This window comes from Dipteris shenzhenensis, chromosome 21 (genome assembly GCF_047967505.1).
Source record: "Dipteris shenzhenensis isolate YYH24624 ecotype China chromosome 21, Dip_SZ_1.0, whole genome shotgun sequence".
NCBI lineage: Eukaryota > Viridiplantae > Streptophyta > Polypodiopsida > Gleicheniales > Dipteridaceae > Dipteris > Dipteris shenzhenensis.
In genome coordinates, this window is record NC_141616.1 from 34,810,287 (window position 1) to 34,829,273 (window position 18,987).

Genomic DNA, 18,987 nt, shown 5'->3' on the forward strand with positions numbered 1-18,987 from the left:
ATCAAATCTTTTGTTTTGAGTTGTCAAATCTAGTTTAAAAAACAACATTACTAGTATATTCAAAATTTTTGGACTGTTTTTTAGTCCATTTCTCAAATTGGACTTTACACAAGTCCAAAAATTTTGAATAGTGTGTTTAACAATGTGTTTGACTAGTGCAACATTTAATTTTTTGTCTGTCAAATCCTAGTTATTGCTCCAAAAGATGATGGACAATTAAATTAAAATGTTATTTCTTTTAATGTTTTCTCCTTTCAGTTCATGGTAAATGTTTTTAAAAAAATTTGGGGATTTTATGATTAATTTTAAATTTTAGGATTTTGATATATATTAAGGGGTAAGAGCCCTTTTTACATCACATTCTCACTTTCACATTTAGAGAGCCATAGAAACTCCTGTCTGCAGAAGTTACTCCCTCCATCAATTGCTGTTTGCCATGGATTTAGCTAGAACTGCATTCCATGACTTCATCTCATGAACTGCATTTGCAGATTGTGAGAAAGAGCTATTTTTAGTGTTTGATAGGACTTTAAATGTCCTAGGCACATATATGCAAGCCAAGGATGACTTCTCTAATCTCATCCTTCACATGCAAGACAATGTCTCAACACCATTGGTGTATAATATATACTAATGTTTTAATGTCTACTAATCACAAATTAGTGATTTCTCTTGTCATACACTCCCTCTTGCTTGAATGGACAGAAGTCCTCTTCTGGATCCTCTCTTGTCTCTTTCTCTTACGTATGCTTCTCTTTTACTTTTGCATTTGCATCTCCTCTTCATAAACTACAAATAGTCTTCTCTTGGTAGCACATGATCTGTTTTGAATTAGAACTTTAATCCAATCTTCAAGTTCTGGTTCCTCTTTATGCTGAATATTCAAAATGCAGAAGTACCACTGCAGTGTCTCTTCAATATCTTTCAAGCACCAAATTCCTTTCATGGGAGATGACATTCATCTTCCTTCTCCAAGAAGGAAATTTAGAGGAAGAAGCCTCATCGTCTAGCACCCCCTCTAGTAGAACTGTTGATCTGGTCGTCCCTAGACTAGACTTTGACATCTACATGGAAGAGAGTCTTGATGATCCAATAGAGGAGATGGAAGTAGCTCAAGCATTGAGCCTACTTCAAGAGCCCCCAATAGAGCAAGAATCTTCATTAGAGACCATTGACCCAGACTCAGAATTATGGTCCTTGTCCCCCCTAATTATCAATGGAGAAGAGTACATATCCTCCATGACATAGAGATTCTTTTTGGACTATGAGAGGATGAGGCACTTGGAGTCCTATCGGGGTTCGATGTTAACACAAGTGTCAAAGATCTTGGGGTTTTAGGTACCAAAGACCAAACAATGGAAGACTTTCTCTTGACGACGCTGGTTTCAATGAGGGATGCAGACATGTCCGTATACGTTGCACAACCCTCTCATGCAAAAGCTTCCACCTCCAACATAGGTTAGGAGAAAGTGTCCACCTCCCAAATGGAACATCACACAGCACCTGGTTCCATCAACATTGCAATTGAGGAAGGGATATAAGCCGACGACACTGTAGTGGTAAGTTCGAACAATATTTTTTATTTTGATGTTCTTTCAGTATAATTTGTTTTGTCGGTCTTTTAATGTTTGTTGAATTGTTGCAGGATGCATTTGAGCTTGATGAATTCTCATCTCAATGGGGTAATGTTCGCAGCACATTTGGGCGAGATCATTCTTTAGACCATTACCTTGGCAAAGTCAAGAGCATATCGTGGTCTTTCATAGCAAATTTTCTCCTCGAGGTCCTTCAGAGCTGTTGAAGTGCAAGGCATTATCATGCACTATCGGGTTCTCCAACATTACTCGGAATGCCAACAAAGTCATTTTGGTACACTGCCTAGCTGCTATCAATGCCTTTGGATCGAACATTCATGGCAGGGCATTGATGGCAACGGCTATGTCTTTCGCAGCAGGAGAGGAGGATGTTAGTGCTGTTGCGGCTAGATTTATATCTAGGAATACAATAGGGGATTCAAAGACCCCTATTCCTAATGTACTCGAACTAGCTAAGAAGAAAGATAGCCTGTGAGGCCTTTTGTATATATAAACATATATTTAAATGGATATTTCAATGGATACATGACTACATGTCTATTATTTGTTTTAAGTTATCATTTCTTGTCATGAATTCCATTGTATTTTGCTTAAGTCGTTGATGATATATTTTCTCTTGTTTTAATTTAATAAATTTCTAGCCAATTTAGAATCATTTCCACCAATTTTGGGTATCAAGAGTTCATTTCTGTCAAATCCTGAAGGAATTTCACCGTCGCACATTGATAGTAGTTCTTGCCTTGGAGCTTGGCTTTGCTGCTATTGTTGCTTGAACCTACATGTTGCCATGGTTTGTGCACATTGTTTTTGCTATAGGTCACAACTGTGCTACTATAGGCATCACTTAGGTAGTCATAGTATTTCTTTATGTTGTTGCTACCATGCATGTTTGTCATGCTTGTTGCATGTTGAGGTTGATAGCTTGTGTTTTGTTTTTTCCTAAGCTGTATGAATTGTTGGTCTTTGTTGGTGGATTTCTTGAATGCTTGTTGCATGTTGAGGTTGATAGCTTGTGTTTTGTCTTTGCCTAAGCTATATGAGTTGTTGGTCTTTTTTGGTGGATTTCTTGAATGGTTATAGTCTACCGTGATTGGACCTTAACCTTGCCAAAGCTCATTTGAGAAGTGTCATGTTGATACTTTTGCTACACTAACATAGCTAAACCTCCAAGAACATAGATACCTAATGCAAGAGCCTTAAAAAATCAATAATGAAGAGCCTCACAAAGACCTTACGTTAGAAATCCCTTTATAAATAAATGAACATTCATAATTTTCAAGAAAGCATATAACTAAAGATCCACAAAAATGAAATGGAGCACTTTTTGAATTGAAAAAAAGAGTGAAAGTATTTTTACAAGTAGATCTTTCCAAGAGAAGAAGATGCTTGATAGAGAGGGCTTATAATCGAGAAAGGGCATATGCATTAACAAGGTGGGAATCCCTCCAAAGCCCTACCTTTTGGAATGTTATTGTAGTACAAGTGTTAGTGTGAATTATGCATAACTACATTTGTGTACATGTATCCACATGCATGCATATGTGTGTGAGTGAATGCATGCACATGTGAGCATGTGCGCCTACATGTGCATGTGCATATTTGCATATGTGTGTGCATCTTCATGTAATGCATGCATGCACATGTTCATTTGTGCACTCATGTTATTATGCACATGTATGACATGCACTTGCATGCATGTGTGTGCATGTTTGCATTTGTGTATGTGCATGCATTCATGTGTGTGCATGCATGTGTGTGAGCATGAGCAAGCGCATGTGTGTGTGTGTGCTGGTGGGGGGGGTTGCATGCGCATTTGTATACGCATGTGTCTGTTCATGCATGCCTATATATGTGTTTGTAATAATTATATTTATTTCCTCAAATGATTGGGCTATTTTTTGTGAAGGATTTTTGTATTCCCAAAGTTTATGTTTAAAAAAGAATATCCACTGCACTACAATAAGTAGTTTGGCACAAGATTTTTATTGAAGAACTTGGGGATGTAATAAATGTGTGCACACTTTGTGGTAAAGTACTTGAAAAGTAAATAATCAAATTTCAAAATTTTGGCTTTACTATTCTCTCATTTTGTCAAATTCAATGGCATCTAGGACATGCCATAAATAAATTGAATGTTGTATATTTGTTTGTATAGGTGTAGCACAATAAAGCAATTAATGATAAAACATTTCCCATAGAATAGAACTTATTTATATTTATGGGACACCCAATATTTGATGGATTGACTCATAATGGATCGTGCATAATCAACATTGTTAGGTGAAGTACAAGAGCTTGAATTACCTGCACATACATAAGAGAAAATTTAGATCATTATCATGCTCGCGCAAATATCTATGATAGTTATTGGAAAGAATCAAACACCTATAATCATATTCTATATAGAATGTTTTCATAATAGATCAATAAAGTAAAATCATCAAAATCAAGCATACCTAACATAGTGATATTGTGTTCCAGTAGCTGGTTGGTGGAGATTGTTAGATTGAGATTTGAAAATTTCTCCCAAACCATGGTGATCTCATTCTATGACACTAGACCTCTTGCCTTTCATCTCTTACTCACACCCATCATTCATTCCTTTTTTTGGTTTCTTTAGTCAACTATGTTTTTCACTTACGGACTCAGTGTCCCCCCTATAAGGATGAAGGTTGTTTTTGTTTGGGGTTATGGATGATATCCTTAGCAGATTTCATTTTCTTCAAGAAACTCATGGCTCATTTGGCTACTTGGGACTCATCTAGTCTAGACCCTTATAATTTGGTGACAACATTTGTATCCACGTCTACTAGAACTACTCCCAACATCATGCAAGGTCATCTTGCTCACAAGGTTTTTGTAGCATGTTGAGTTCTTCCACAATTTGCATTTACTATTCTTGTAGCCTTGTTTGCCATGGAAGTACCATGCGTATGATTGTGCTCTTTGATTGGTCACCTTGGGAGGAGCTTTTAGATTCTCTTTCCACGGGCTTTAAGCCATTCATCTTTTTTTGCTTGTTGAAATAGCAATCTTGAAATCATGTGGCCAAAGCAATTGTAAATGCTGCAATACTTGCTTGGCTTATACTCATATGCCATATGGCCATCCACCTTATACATGACACCATACTTCACCCTTCTATTGGTTGTGTTGATTCCCATATCCATTAGTGACTTTTTTAAATCCTCTTTTCTAAGCATGGTGACTATTTTTAATCACCATTTCATCCTTTTATTCTTTCTTGTTATCCACTTCTTGAAACAATACCTTCTTCTCCCATCAATGTTTATGTCCTTTCTCAAACATGAGTAGGTGGTGATGTCCATGATGTGCAACTCTAGACCATTGGTAAATCCACTTAGTTATTAATGTCTTAATGCCATTTTGTCTTACATGTTATTACTCACTTGGGCCACAAAAGTCAAACTACCTATTAGCTAATAAAGGCTCACCAAAATGTCCTCCTTGCTAAATTTTCACTAGATCGTTTTAAAGAATGGAACCTTCAACTCATCCCCTAGGATGAACTTATCACTGTGGATTGATCATATGGCTTACTGGCTTTTTCTACAAACATGGTTGGCTATGTTAGGTACTCTTCAAATTGGCTTGAAATATAACCATCATTCAAAGAAGACTTTGCACACAAGAGAAAGTATTATTCTCCCTCCCATGCACTTTTGGAGTGTACTTCATACTTTTGATCTTCTTTTCACCTCCACATATCTTGGTAAACTTGCTCCAAATGTATCCATCATGGCTTGTATTACTGGACTTGCTCCAAATGTATCCATTGTAGCTCATATCCTTGGACTTGGACTTTGCCCTTATGATATTTATGCAATTATATTTCTTTGTTCTTTCCAAATCTCACCCAAATTTGCTAGAGGTGGGGATCCTGGACTCCTTGGCTATTCCCTTCTTGCTCAACTGGTTTAGCATCTTTTTTTGTGACCTACATAGCCTTCTCGCTTCTTTTAGTATAGGTCATTTTTTCGATCACCATCCAAATTTCTTTTTCCTATGATTAAATTGTAGATATACACTCTTCTCATTGATATTGATATCTTTTCTAGCATCACATCCTTGCATCTAATGTTTTATCATTCATGTGGGTAGACTTGCACTGCTCCCATTACTAGACTTTTCTCTAGTGCAAAGCAAATCATTTCCTAGAAGGATCACCAAAAGGTTGACGTCAAATTGTGGTCTTGGTTATTAGTGTGAAGATAGTAGGAGAGAGGGAAGGAGTCTCACTTGCGGCTTTCTCACATGCACAATGGGGGAATACACACAAAGGTGGAGGCTGAAAACAGTTTTCCTCTTCTTAGTTGTGAAAGCCAAAAGAACTCAAGTACAAAGAAATAGAAGAACCCTATATGTGGGTCTCAAACCAAACTCAACTAACTAAGGTGGCATACTAACTGAGCCACAAACTAGAGTAGATAAGGATAGCTGTCATCTAGCTATTATTCGTGGGCGGTGTAACAACCGCGTCTGCAGCTAACAAGTCGGTGACATAAATGCACAACGGTCACCCTGGCATATCGTGAGTGGAGCTCAATATCTCAACTCTCCCTCTCGAGCTCAATCCCAATTCCTGCACACCAAGCAGGTCTCTAAACTTGCGTAGCTTATCTGCGCCCAATGCTTTCATGAATATGTCAGCTACCTGATCCTCTGTGCTGACATAAACTAGATCAATAAGACCTAGTAAAACCTTCTCCCGCACATGGTGATAATGCACCTCAATGTGCTTTGTTCTAGTATGATAGACTGGGTTATTTGCCAAGTGTATGTTGCTTGCGTTGTCACAATAAATGACAACTAGCCCATCTGTAGACTGATGCCTGGCATATCGCGAGTGGAGCTCGATATCTCAACAATTAGTTCTTTAGTTCATATCATAGGTCCTCCACATTTTTGTTTTCTATAGGTATGTGGGATGAAGATCCATTTTAAGATGATGAGGTGATGGTTGACTTTAAAACAAAATGAGTGCAAGGGGACAGGGTGTATTAAAAGAAGCATAGGAGGCAAGAGAAGACAACTTAGAAAGAAACTGAAAGAGAATGATAAGAGTTCCGCACAATAAATTGTAAATAATATGCTTCTATTACTAAATTTCCAATTGGTGATCAAGATATGACCAATGTTAAGCCATAGTCTACACAGCCTAATTGCACTTGTTAGGTTTGGAGCCTAGACTCATACTACTTTCCTAGACTCATATTACTAGACCATTAAGAGGAAATACAAAGTTAACAAAATGCTTAAACCTAACATGATCAAGGCCCTATCATAGGGAAGAATTTGTTACTTAGTTTTCACTAAGTTGTCATCATCACTTGTACTTCTATGAAAATGTCTATTTCTTAGAAATAAATTGCCCCATTATCCTTAACAATAACATCCTAACTTGGGGAAGGTACTATGTCTTTACATATATGTTATGAACATGTTCTTAGTTGTGATTTCTTGTTGCTTTATTGGTTTTGTCTTTGTAAGCCACCAAAAAAAAACAAAAAATGTCACAATAAAAACAATAAAGAGGATAAATTGTGTATGACACTATAACGGCAAGCAAACTATAGTGATCCTAAATATTTGTTTTCATGACCAAGATAATGGGGGTAGGGGGAGAGACAAAGAGGAAGAGAGGGGGGGGGAGAGAGAGAGAGAGAGAGTGGGAGAGAGAGAGAGAGAGAGAGAGAGAGAGAGAGAGAGAGAGAAGAGAGAGAGAGAGAGAGAGAGAGAGAGAGAGAGAGACGGAGGGAGGGAGGGAGGGAGGGAGGGAGAGAGGGAGGGGGGGGAGAGAGAGAGAGAGAGAGAGAGAGAGAGAGAGAGAGAGAGAGAGAGAGAGTTTTGGTCGGGCGCCCAACGGGGGGGGTGGAGGGGAGCTGTAGGATGTAGAGGAGGAATTCTAGTAGGAGATGCACTAATCAAATTTGACTAACCTCTTGGTAAATATGGTTGACATCCATAAATATCAACACAATGGCCACAATTTTCACATGTGATCATGATGGATTTCTCTGTGACGTAAACAAAAATAATGAGAGAGTATAATCAAATTTAAAGCATAAAATCATTATGAAAACACTAAATATTTCTCATACCATTTGGTGAAGACGTCTGCTTGGATGCATGTCGATATGGATCTTGTGAGCCATTTAGAAATAGTATTTTGGAGCCTATATTATTCAAAATTTAGAACATTATTTTCTCAAGATAATATAAGAAAGAAAATTACAGCCACCCACCACACACACACACACGTGCACACACATGCATGCACGCACAAGTGTGCATGCACATGGCATGAACCCACACCCACACACATGCACATGCACCCTGACCTTAAAGCCTAGACTACCAAATGGATTCAAATCTTTTTTACCAAACTTGTGGTTTCTTTCACAAACCCAATATTTTGTTTCCCGATTTTGACAAAATATTTTGTAAACTCTATAGAGATTAAGAGATGAGTAATAATTATATAACAAGGAGATTTTTGCATTTGACCCTGGTATATCTATACGAGTTAGGAAAACCGGATGTGTATATACTGAGGATTGGGAAGTTGTATAGCAACAAATTTATTAGACATAGATAAGGGGTACATGAAAAGGGAAATGTGACAATACTTTATATCATGGCTTATAAACATTTTAAGAATGAATATAGATGCTCTTTATAGTATTATTGGGATCCACCATTATAGATAAGGGGTACTACTTTGACTATATATATGAAATTCACCTTAGATTGATCATTGGACAATTGCATGTGTTGCATGGTTATAGACCAGAAACCTACGAAGAACCTTGGGTATCATTGCAAGCGGAAAACCTAGAGGAAAGATTTGCTTTGAACAAGCTAAGGGACAAGCACAGCCAAAATTGATTACTCACACATACCGAGGGGCTCCTGGGAGGGAAAGTCTCTCGGTCCCACCAGATTTCTGGCATCCAAGGAGGACTCTAGAACTAAGCAGGCAACTTCCAATTGTAGAAAAAGGTGTTTGTAACAATTATTTTGTCATACAAATTTTCAAGCCTTAAACTCAAATACTAGAGTCATACAAATTCTTGACTCTTCAACTTAGTAATAACTACAAATAGGAAATGTGCATCATGAGAGAAAAATTCTAGAAAGAATTCAACCTGGCATTTATTGTTTTCAGTAGAAGCAAAAGATCATAGTTTGGAGTTGGCACATAGAAATCATAGAGACCAAGATTCACTATTGGAGTCATGCTTGAAAGTTTAGTATTATCCTTAAGGTTAGGAATTTCCAAAAAATATTGGAGTAGAGTAGAGAGGTTTTAGACAATATTTCTAAAAGGAGAGTGGAGAACTAAGAGAAAATGTCCATATGCCATTCTAGTTGAATAGTGTAGCATCTATTTTGGGTATGCAACATTGGTACCTATTTAATATTCCGCCAAAAGTTCTTTTAAAAGGGATACTTTTCAAAGAAGGGTTATTATTTTTATAGGAATCACAGAAGTGACATGAAAAATTCACCCATTTAGATCATGCTTAAAAAATATTCAAGTCCACTACGTCATGAAATACCAGTTGATTTTTCCTCTTCTCTTTATCTTATAGCTTTTCCTATTAGCTTTAACTTAAAACTTTCTTATAAGTTAATTTAATTTTTTTTAGTCAATGAATCCTAGTAAATTCTTCTACTCATCAATAGCCTCACTTCGAAAAACATCTTTTCAAAACTCCCATTTTGTCAATTTCTCACTTACACAATGAGAGCTAGCAGAAGGGGAAATTCTTTAGTTCTTATTGAAAACTAATTTTTTGGATGATGATACTGTGAGTATGAAGTTGGGAGGTGAGATGAAGGATTTATTTTTAAATGGGGATTTAGGGTCCTCCAAATTATCAAGGGTCCAAAATTTAAAACCAAAAGAGACCTCTCACATGCAATCTCACTAACATCATTGGATAAGATTTTTCCCAAATGCAGGGAAGGAGGGGAGGGGGGGGAGAACCCTTTCTTTCCTCCCCATTGGTTTAGGAAAAAAAATCCTTCTTTGGGGTCTTTGAGGTAAAAAGGAGGCCTCCCAAATGCAATCTCATTAATTTTTTTTGTCCCCAGTGGTTTGGGAAAAAAATTCCTTCTTTGGGGTCTTTGAGGTAAAAAAGAGACCTCCCAATGCAATCTCACTAATATCAATGAAGATTGTGTAGTGTGGGGAAGGGGGGGGGGCATTGTTTTTTTCCTCCCCATGTGTTTGGGAAAAACATTCCCTCATTGGGGTCTTGAAATTGATATTTTCTCCCCTTGGACCCTCTTGGGTGACATTCATTAGCAATGTGTAAAAGGGGTCAGGAAGAAAGGGCAAGGGGGGAGGCGGGATTATTAATGAAGGGATGGTGGGAGAGAAAAGGAAGGGCTTCATTTATGAGGCGAGGGAGAAAACAAAGGTATTCATTTATGAGGTGGTAGCTCATCGTAGAAATACAAAAGGGATACATCATACAAGGAACATGGAAGGGGGGATCAATCTAATAAGGGACTATTCCTACTACTAACTAAAGAGCAATAGTAAAGGATCTTCATGGAGTTTTCACATACTTGTGTGAATTCATAGTGGTTTCTAAAGACTTGGTGAATTGAAATATCTTAATTAATTGTGAAAAATGTTTGTAAATAACCACCTCCAAAAGAGAGAATTTAAGGACTTCTATGAAGAGAAATAAGTTAGAATGTAGGAATTTAATGGTAATTGAGTTAAGAATGACTAGTGTGGATTCCTCTTTAAGAAATATTCTTATTAAAAAAATTCATGGTCAAGATCAATTCAAAACTATGGAGCGTGGGTACTTGTTTTGAAGTGATGTGAACTTTAAATGACAAGCTTTTGATTCATGAAATAAAACATTTGGTATGGAGTAAACCTAAAAGCTTTACTCAAGGCGACTTAAGTGCATAACCTAGTGATGGGTACCAATGGGAATGTAATTCTTGTGTTGAGGATATCTCTAACCTATAAAAATTGGTTATGCTAAGCTCCCCAACACAACCTAAATTTAATTGGGAAAGGGCCCTAAATCCAACAGTACCATAGTATGGCATTATCAAACTATTCCCCATTGTGCCACTCATAAATGAAGCCCTCCTCTTCCTCCCCAACTATAATTTCATAAGTGTTCCCCCCATTTTAAAAATTCCATAATCTATGGGGGCTATCCCACTACTATTTAGGGCACACTAGCTAAGGCTCTTCATGGGGTGCTCACGTAAGTGCTTTCCCATTGGGATTTAAAGAGTCTAGTTAACTTAAATAACTTAATGGGTTGTTAAAAATGCTTGTAAATTTAGCCTCTCTAAAAGAGTTACCTTAAGGAATTTTTAGAAGGGAAATATCACTTAGTGGATAACATAATGGATACACATGGGAATTTAATTCCCTTGAATAGTTTTTCTTTAACTCAATGGAGTCGATTATGTTAACCTCACTAATAAGAGGGCTTTTTTCACAGACAAAGAATCAAGCATAGCTTTTCGAGGTTTGCTCAGATTACTTTGAAATAATAAGAAATTTTGTTCCTTAGAAGCTAAGCTACATTTGTTTCTTCTGAGTCAAAGTCAGATTCTATTTCATTTGCATGATATCAGCATCACAAATAGGGGGCCCTAGTAATCTGTCATTTTTTCAATGAGTGACAAAAAAGCAGAAAGCAGCCTCCCTATGCTACAACAGTAGCATCATCTTTGCCCAATACTAGGCAGAATGAAGTCATACTCCTTCTTCAACAGCAGGTTCTCCTTCTCAAGAAGGAGAATAGTGAGCTAAAAGATAGGTTCCAGAAGCTAGAAGATAGAGTGAAAACTATTGAGCTCAAACTCAACAATCCTATCCCTAATGTAGTTTTAGATGAGGAGCTAGTCTCTAATGAGATAGAAGAGTTGCACAAGAAGCTTATGGGAGAGATTCAAGAGAATTTCAAAGGAGAGATAAAGAGCTCTTTAGGTACACAGGTTCAGAAGGAAGTAAAGGAGCAAGCTGAAAGGCAGCTCAACTCAAAGAAACTAAGGATTGGAGGACTACCAGACAACTGGAATGTAGCAGAAGACAGTGGGAGTGAGACCTTCAAAAAACTCATCAAATCCCTACCAGGAATTGATTGGGGAGATGTAGAATTTGACATTGGATAGGAAGGAGATCACGCAATTCTCACTTTTGGAACAAGAGAGGAAAAAATATAGATCCTTAGACAATCTAACAAGTTGAAAGGACTTCCACCAATGTGGATTGCAGAAGAACTTACAAAAACTCAGCTGAAGAGTAAAGCTTCAGAGCTTGCAAAGGTGAAGGCAGCTAGAAAGGAAGGCAAATGGGCTATCTACCAAGATGGCAAGACATTGATCAAAGACTTCAAAGCAAAACCAATAGACCCTCAGTCTATAACTAATGTATGATCTTCATTTTCTCTCGTTTTTCTATTTTGTTTTCTCAGATGTACTGGTGGAACCAGTTGTAATTGGAACTTTATGTGATTATCAATCTCTTGAGACATAATAGAAAACTACTTTTTTTTTGCCCCCCCCAAAAAAAAAGAGGGCTTTTTTTGTTCCCCATTTTTTCTTCAAATTTGGGCCCTTGACAATTCGGAGGACCCATTAAATATAACTCATACATCTCATATCCCCTAATACATACCCTTTTTGTTATGATATCTTCAATAAGGACAAATTATCATAATGATCTCATTGATGAAGGAGAGTAGTATTGTAACTAATCTCACCCATGGAAGAGAGTTTAGGAGAGCTTTGTTCTTTTTAAGATCATTCCACTAGCTTGGAATGAATCAATATTATTAAGGGATTAGAAATATGGGGAAGGGGTTCCTTTATCATTTCTTAACTCCATACCCCCCTCCTTTTGTCCTATTATTATATTTCAAGTCAAAGGGTATTCTATTGCATTTATAGGCATATAATCACTCAGGGTAGCTCTCTCAGCATTTACACTTTCAATAGCCTCTCTGGGCTATAAAATGGTAGTGCCCTACATTAAAAATAAAAATGCTATAGTATAAAGGAGCACTCCTATGGATGTGGTTAGAGACTGAAGTGAAATCTTGGGTGGGGGATCCTCTGTAGTAATGTTTATGATGGGCATTATTACATTTAAAAAAATATGAATGAAAATCTTGTCAAAATTTTCTTTGTCATAGATACTATTATGAATCTAATGGAAAACAATAACCTATAATAAGCTCTCTCTCTCTCTCTTTCTCTCTCTCTCTCTCTCTCTCTCTCTCTCTCTCTCTCTCTCTCTCTCTCTCTCTCTCTCTCTCTCTCTCTCTCTCTCTCTCTCTCTCTCTTATGCACCCTCTCTTATAATTTGACCAATGTGTTCAATGTCTTCAAGTGTTGACGAATAACCTCCTTTATTGGACATCATTACCACATATATGAATTCCCAATCTTTTGTACTTTGATGATAATCTTCTTAATTTGTAAAAGCCAACAAATTTTGATAGATATTAGGTTTTATTCAATAATACCTGCAATTTTTGTTGCTCCATAGTATAAATTCGTGATGTCAGTTGGTGGGGAGATAGCAGATTCAAAAATGTTTGCACATACATCTAAGTAGTACCTTCCACACAAGAAAATTCAGAGATCATCTCCCCCTCCCCCCCCCTCCTCTCTCTCTCTCTCTCTCTCACACACACACACACACACACACACACACACACACACACACACACACACACACACACACACATTCACATACGCACATTCACACATGCACACATGCACACACACACACACACACATGCACACATGCGCACACACACACACACACAAAGTATTATGTACTTTCACTTTGATATGCATATATTTTCTTAGGAATGTAAAGGAAAATCCATCACACAATTAGCTTTGGGTATTGTTGTGGTTTGAAAACTATAAGTTTGTGAAGAAACTACAAATTAAATCTTGATTTTGGGTTTGTTAATTTTGAAAGTACTTATGTGGTAGGATTGGAACTTACTTATTTCCAAATTTTTTATGCTTGCTTTAACTTCCACGAATTTGGAAGGCTTGCAAAACTCCCTTGAAAGCTACCTTAATTTATGTGGCTAGCTTTGATACAATCAAATAATTTTATTTTAAATTTGAAATGCACTACTTTTGGTGACAAATTACTCGTTTTTGTGTAATATATATACTCATTCCTAATTTTGAGATTAGTTGATTTTCAATCAAAATCTACATATTATAGATGACATATAGTGATTCAAAATTTTGGCAAAATGATTCCTAGAGCTTGGAGTCTAGATCTTGGGAGTTAGATCCCATGTTATGGATCCTACTATACATGGAAACTTTTACCAGATTCTATGTTAGAGGTTGAATTCTAAGTGCTAGTGCTAGTATCTTGAGTTGTTATAGGTTTCTTCTATGTCTCTATGTCCAATGGATTTTTAAGTATGAAGAACTCTGTATTTCAGAGCAAGATCTCTCTCAACAACTATGTAAAGAACATAGTCAAAATGCTAGTAATAGCATGCATACAAGAACCATCTAATAGTTCGAGACTGTTGAAGACTCAACTGCTTGGAGGACTGTGCTAACCTACCCTTGCACAACCCTCAGAGTCACTATTGCTAACCCGCATGGTTATGCAATAACACATGGCACTCACAGTGGACAGTGCAAATCCACATTAGATACCCATCCCCTATGATAGATACATATAGTGTATGTGCATCAGTGCAACAATCATTTTGGGTATAGCCTAGGCAGAGAACCATGTGCAGTAAGTTAATTTCAATCCTTCACTCACTGTACACATGAACAAAAGCATCTCTTTTCCAAATCTATCCGAAATTGAAAGCCAAAAACATCACTATCATCAATTATGAATGCCTATCTGAGAACATCCTTTGTTGTCATCACTTGCTTGAGCGATAGCACACAGTGTCCGAACATCTTTTACTCTACCTATGCAATAGTGCACAACACTCTGAATACTTCTTACCCTTGCCTGTCCAAAAGCATCCCGCACTCCGGGTGCTATTTATCCTGCAAGGCCACCCAAAATCCATCGTCAGATCTCTACTCTTCATCCAAACTGGAAATGCATTGAATAGGTGCATCAGTTACTCCCACCGTGCTCAGTCTCGCATCATTGCTTTCATGACATTCCTTTCGCAATTGCTTTGCAAGTTCCGCTCTACTCACACTTGCACTAGTAGTTTCCCAATTGCCTCTTTTGCAACCAAATCTTCAACCTCTGATCCTACTCCATATCCATCAGCCACACTGCAAAGGATACGGCTTTGACCAATCAACCGATTGATGCCCAAGCCACTGTTTAGTAGGCAACACCTCATCAATCCATGCACCCTATGGCAATTGTTGTTCCTAGTGCTCCTTTTATGAAGATAGTGGGAGAGAGGGAAGGAGTCTCACTTGCGGCTTTCTCACAAACACAATGGGGGAATAAACACAAAGGTGGAGGCTGAAAACAGTTTTCCTCTTCTTAGTTGTGAAAGCCAAAAGAACTCTCATACAAAGAAATAGAAGAACCCTATATGTGGGTCTCAAACCAAACTCAGCTAACTAAGGTGGCATACTAACTGAGCCACCAACTAGAGTACATAAGGATAGCTGTCATCTAGCTATTATTCGTGGGCGGTGTACCAACCACATCTGCAGCTAACAAGTTGGGAGATTCTGGCTAGCATTGCAGCATGGCATATTTGGAGGGCTAGATGTATGGAGGCGATGGAGGGTTCATAGGTTCACCCGTCCCAATCTATGGCCAGTATATGGACTGATACTATACACACACTGATGGCCATCTGGGCGAGCATGCAGGGATCCTCCAAAGTAGCTATAGCCCGGTCACCCTGGCATATCACGAGTGGAGCTCGATATCTCAACACTCCCCCTCAAGCTCATTCCTGATTCCTGCACACCAAGTAGGTCTCTGAACTTGCGCAACTTCTCTGTGCCCAATGCCTTCGTGAATATGTCAGCTACTTGATCCTTTGTGCTGACATAAACTGGATCAATAAGACCTAGTAAAACCTTCTCCCACACATAGTGATAATGCACCTCAATGTGCTTTGTTCCAGCATGATAGACTGGGTTATTTGCCAAGTGTATACTGCTCATGTTGTCACAATAAATGACAACTGGCCCATCTGATGCATATCATAGAGTAGCTTATGCAACCAAGCTACCTCACATGCAACCATTGCTGCACCCCTATACTCAGCCTCTGTGCTCGACAAGGCAACTGTAGGCTGTTTCTTGCTACTCTAAGTGACTGCAGCACTCCCAAAAGAGAACACATATCCACTAGTAGATCGTCTATCTGAAATACTACCAGCCCAATCAGCATCAGTGTATCCATGCAACTGTATCCGAACCCCAGCCTCATAAAATAGTCCATACTGCAATGTGGACTTCACATACTTGAGTATGCGTCTAGCCGCATCCAAATGCGGTTTTGTTGGAGACTGCATAAACTGACTTACCAATCCAATAGCATAGTTCAAATCTGGCATGGTAATAGTCATATAAATCAAACTTCCTACTATGCGTCTGTACATAGTAGAGTCTTCTAGAAGCTCACTTGCATCTGCGCTCAGCTTCACATTCTGCTCCAAAGGAACTAAAATTGGCTTACAGCCTATCATCCCATATTTGGACAGCATGTCCAATCCATATTGCCTCTGCAAGAGCCGTATCCCACTTGGTGATCTAATCACCTCAATGCCCAAGAAATAACGCAGCTCTCCCAAATCCTTCATCTCAAACTTCTGCTTCAATAGCATTTTCACATGAAGGATATCTTCATCACTATCACCTGTGATGATCAAATCATCAACATAAATGACAAGCAGCATAATACCTTTCTCTGTTTTTGTCACATAAAGTGAGAAATCTGCCTTGGAAATCTAAAAGCCAATGGTGACAAGATACTGTCCTATCTTGTTTGACCATGCTCTAGGTGCTTGCTTCAAGCCATACAAGGCTTTCTTCAACCTACAAACAAGCTCAGGATGAACAGCATGAACATAACGTGGTGGCTGCTCCATAAAGACCTCTTCTTGCAAATCACCATATGCAAGAAGGCATTCTTACATCCATCTGATGTAAAGACCATCCCTTTGATGTAGCCATAGCAATGACTGCTCTTACGGTTGCCATCCTTGCAACGGACTGAATGTTTCTTCATAATCAATGGCGTATGTCTGTGCATACCCCTTGACAACAAATCTTGCCTTGTATCTGTTCACAAAACCATCTGCATTGTGCTTCACCTTATCAACCCACTTACAACCAATTGCACTCTTGTCTTTAGGCAAAGGCACCAATTTCCATGTAGCATTTGCTTCCAATGCATCCATTTCTTCATCCATGGCTTTCTCCCATTTTTCTTTTCCCATGACTTGGTCAAAAGAAGCGGGTTCTGTTTCCTATATCACTTTGACCATATAGGCATAGTGAATGGCTATAAATCCATCATATTTCAGCCTATGCACAGGATATCTAGCTCTGGTAGACCTGTGCAAAATAGGCTCACTTCCAGGTGCTTTCAAGACATCCCTGGTCTTCCTTACTCCAGGTGTAACAATAGAAGGAATACCCAACTCATCATCAATGCTCTGTTCTGAGCCACTGGATTGACCATCCACATAAGAGTGACCTAAATTCACATCAAACATGGGCTGATCTACCTTCTCTTTTCCTTTTCATGATACCGGCATACCACTATCTACATTGCTTTGTAGAGATTCTCTTGATCTCAATCTGCCTGTCCATGGTGAAGTATGTGAACCATTGCTAGAGGACATTGCAGGTCCACTAATATTTTGTGATTGCTGTTGTGAATTCTGTGTAGCATTACCATTTTGTGCATCTACATCATCAATCACATTTACTGGTTTATACCAGCTGCTCATCTCATTAAAAACAACATCTCTGCTCACTGTAAACTTACGAGTAGAAGGGTTATAGCATCTATACCCTTTCTGCTACAGAGAATAACTAATAAAGATGCACTTCTCAGCTTTTGGATTTAACTTGGACCTCAACTCATCTGGCACATGAACATAGGCAATGCAACCAAAAATTTTCAAATGAGAAATATCTAGTTTCCTACTAGTATACATCTCCTCTGGCATCATGCCATGTATTGCTACAGTGGGAGTCCTGTTCATTATGTAAATTGTTGTAGCAACTGCTTCAGCCCAATAATAATCTGGTAGGTCTTTTACCTCTCCAATATGCATGTTTTTCCTTTGTGCAAGTCCATTTTGATGTGGGGTATGACTGCATGAATATTGCTTCTTTATGCCATGCTCCTACGGGAACCTTGCAAACTCATTTGAGAGGTACTCCCCCCCTCCATCTGACCTTAGGCATTTTATTTGTAGGCCTCTTTCTTTTTCAATCATAGCTTGAAAAGCTTTGAAGTTCCCAAACACTTCACTTTTCTTTTTCATAAAATACACCCAAACTTTTTTGTTGTAGTCATCAATAAAAGTGACAAAATAATGATAGCCTCCAATAGATGCAACTTTAGTAGTCCACACATCAGAGTGGATTAATTCCAATGGCTTCTTACTCTCTTGAACATGCTTAGGAAATGGCTTCCTTGCCTGTTTTCCAAATTGACAGGCTTCACATACCTTATGCATTTCTGCAACGTTGAATTTAGGCAATCCTACAACAACATTTTGGGCCTACATTGATTTAAGTCGTTGTACATTAACATGACCAATGCGTTGATGCCAAATATCAATATCTGTAACTACACCGGTCCCATGTGCAAACATTGCTGCACTCAATTTAGGCATGTCCGCATCCAACGTAAACATCGTGCCCTTCTTTCCTTTTGCTATCAAGTGACCGTTATTTTTCATATCCTCAACAAAGTATCCATGAGGATTAAATTTGACCTGCAAGCCCTGCTCAACCATTTAACCAATAGAAACCAGGTTCTTGGTGATATTCGGGACATGAAATACATCAGACAGGTATTTCTTTTTCCCATCCTGCATAGACAAAGGAATTTTACCAATTTGCACAATAGGATGTGCAGTATCATCACCAGTCTCCACAAATCCTAGTTTTTCCATTTTCCTTGCATCCTGCATCCATTCTGCATGACCTGTCATGTGGTTTGACGCACCTAAGTCAACATACCACACATCATTGCTTTCTTCTACACTTGTCACAGAATTGGTCATGTGCTGCACCATAAACAAATGCTCATTTATGTCATCACCCTGTCTACTAGAGGATGCATAATTGCCTTGTTGCAATTTTCCATTCATAATGTCATTCTGGTTTTTGTAGCAGTCTTTAGCCATATGACCCATTTTACCAT

At 38.3% G+C, this 18,987-nt stretch overlaps 1 protein-coding gene across 1 annotated transcript in view; it reads right to left on the reverse strand.

The window, feature by feature from the left end:
- Positions 1-3,801: 3,801 nt before the first annotated feature.
- Positions 3,802-18,987, reverse strand: part of LOC147888780 (putative serine protease EDA2) — a 196,184-nt gene continuing 180,998 nt past the window's right edge. The window contains exons 10-13 of the mRNA XM_087392365.1: positions 13,136-13,230; positions 7,718-7,792; positions 7,556-7,633; positions 3,802-3,899 (exon numbers count right to left, since the gene is read on the reverse strand). Coding sequence (XP_087248491.1) covers positions 3,802-3,899; positions 7,556-7,633; positions 7,718-7,792; positions 13,136-13,230 — 346 coding nt within the window. The remainder of the gene's footprint in view (positions 3,900-7,555; positions 7,634-7,717; positions 7,793-13,135; positions 13,231-18,987) is intronic.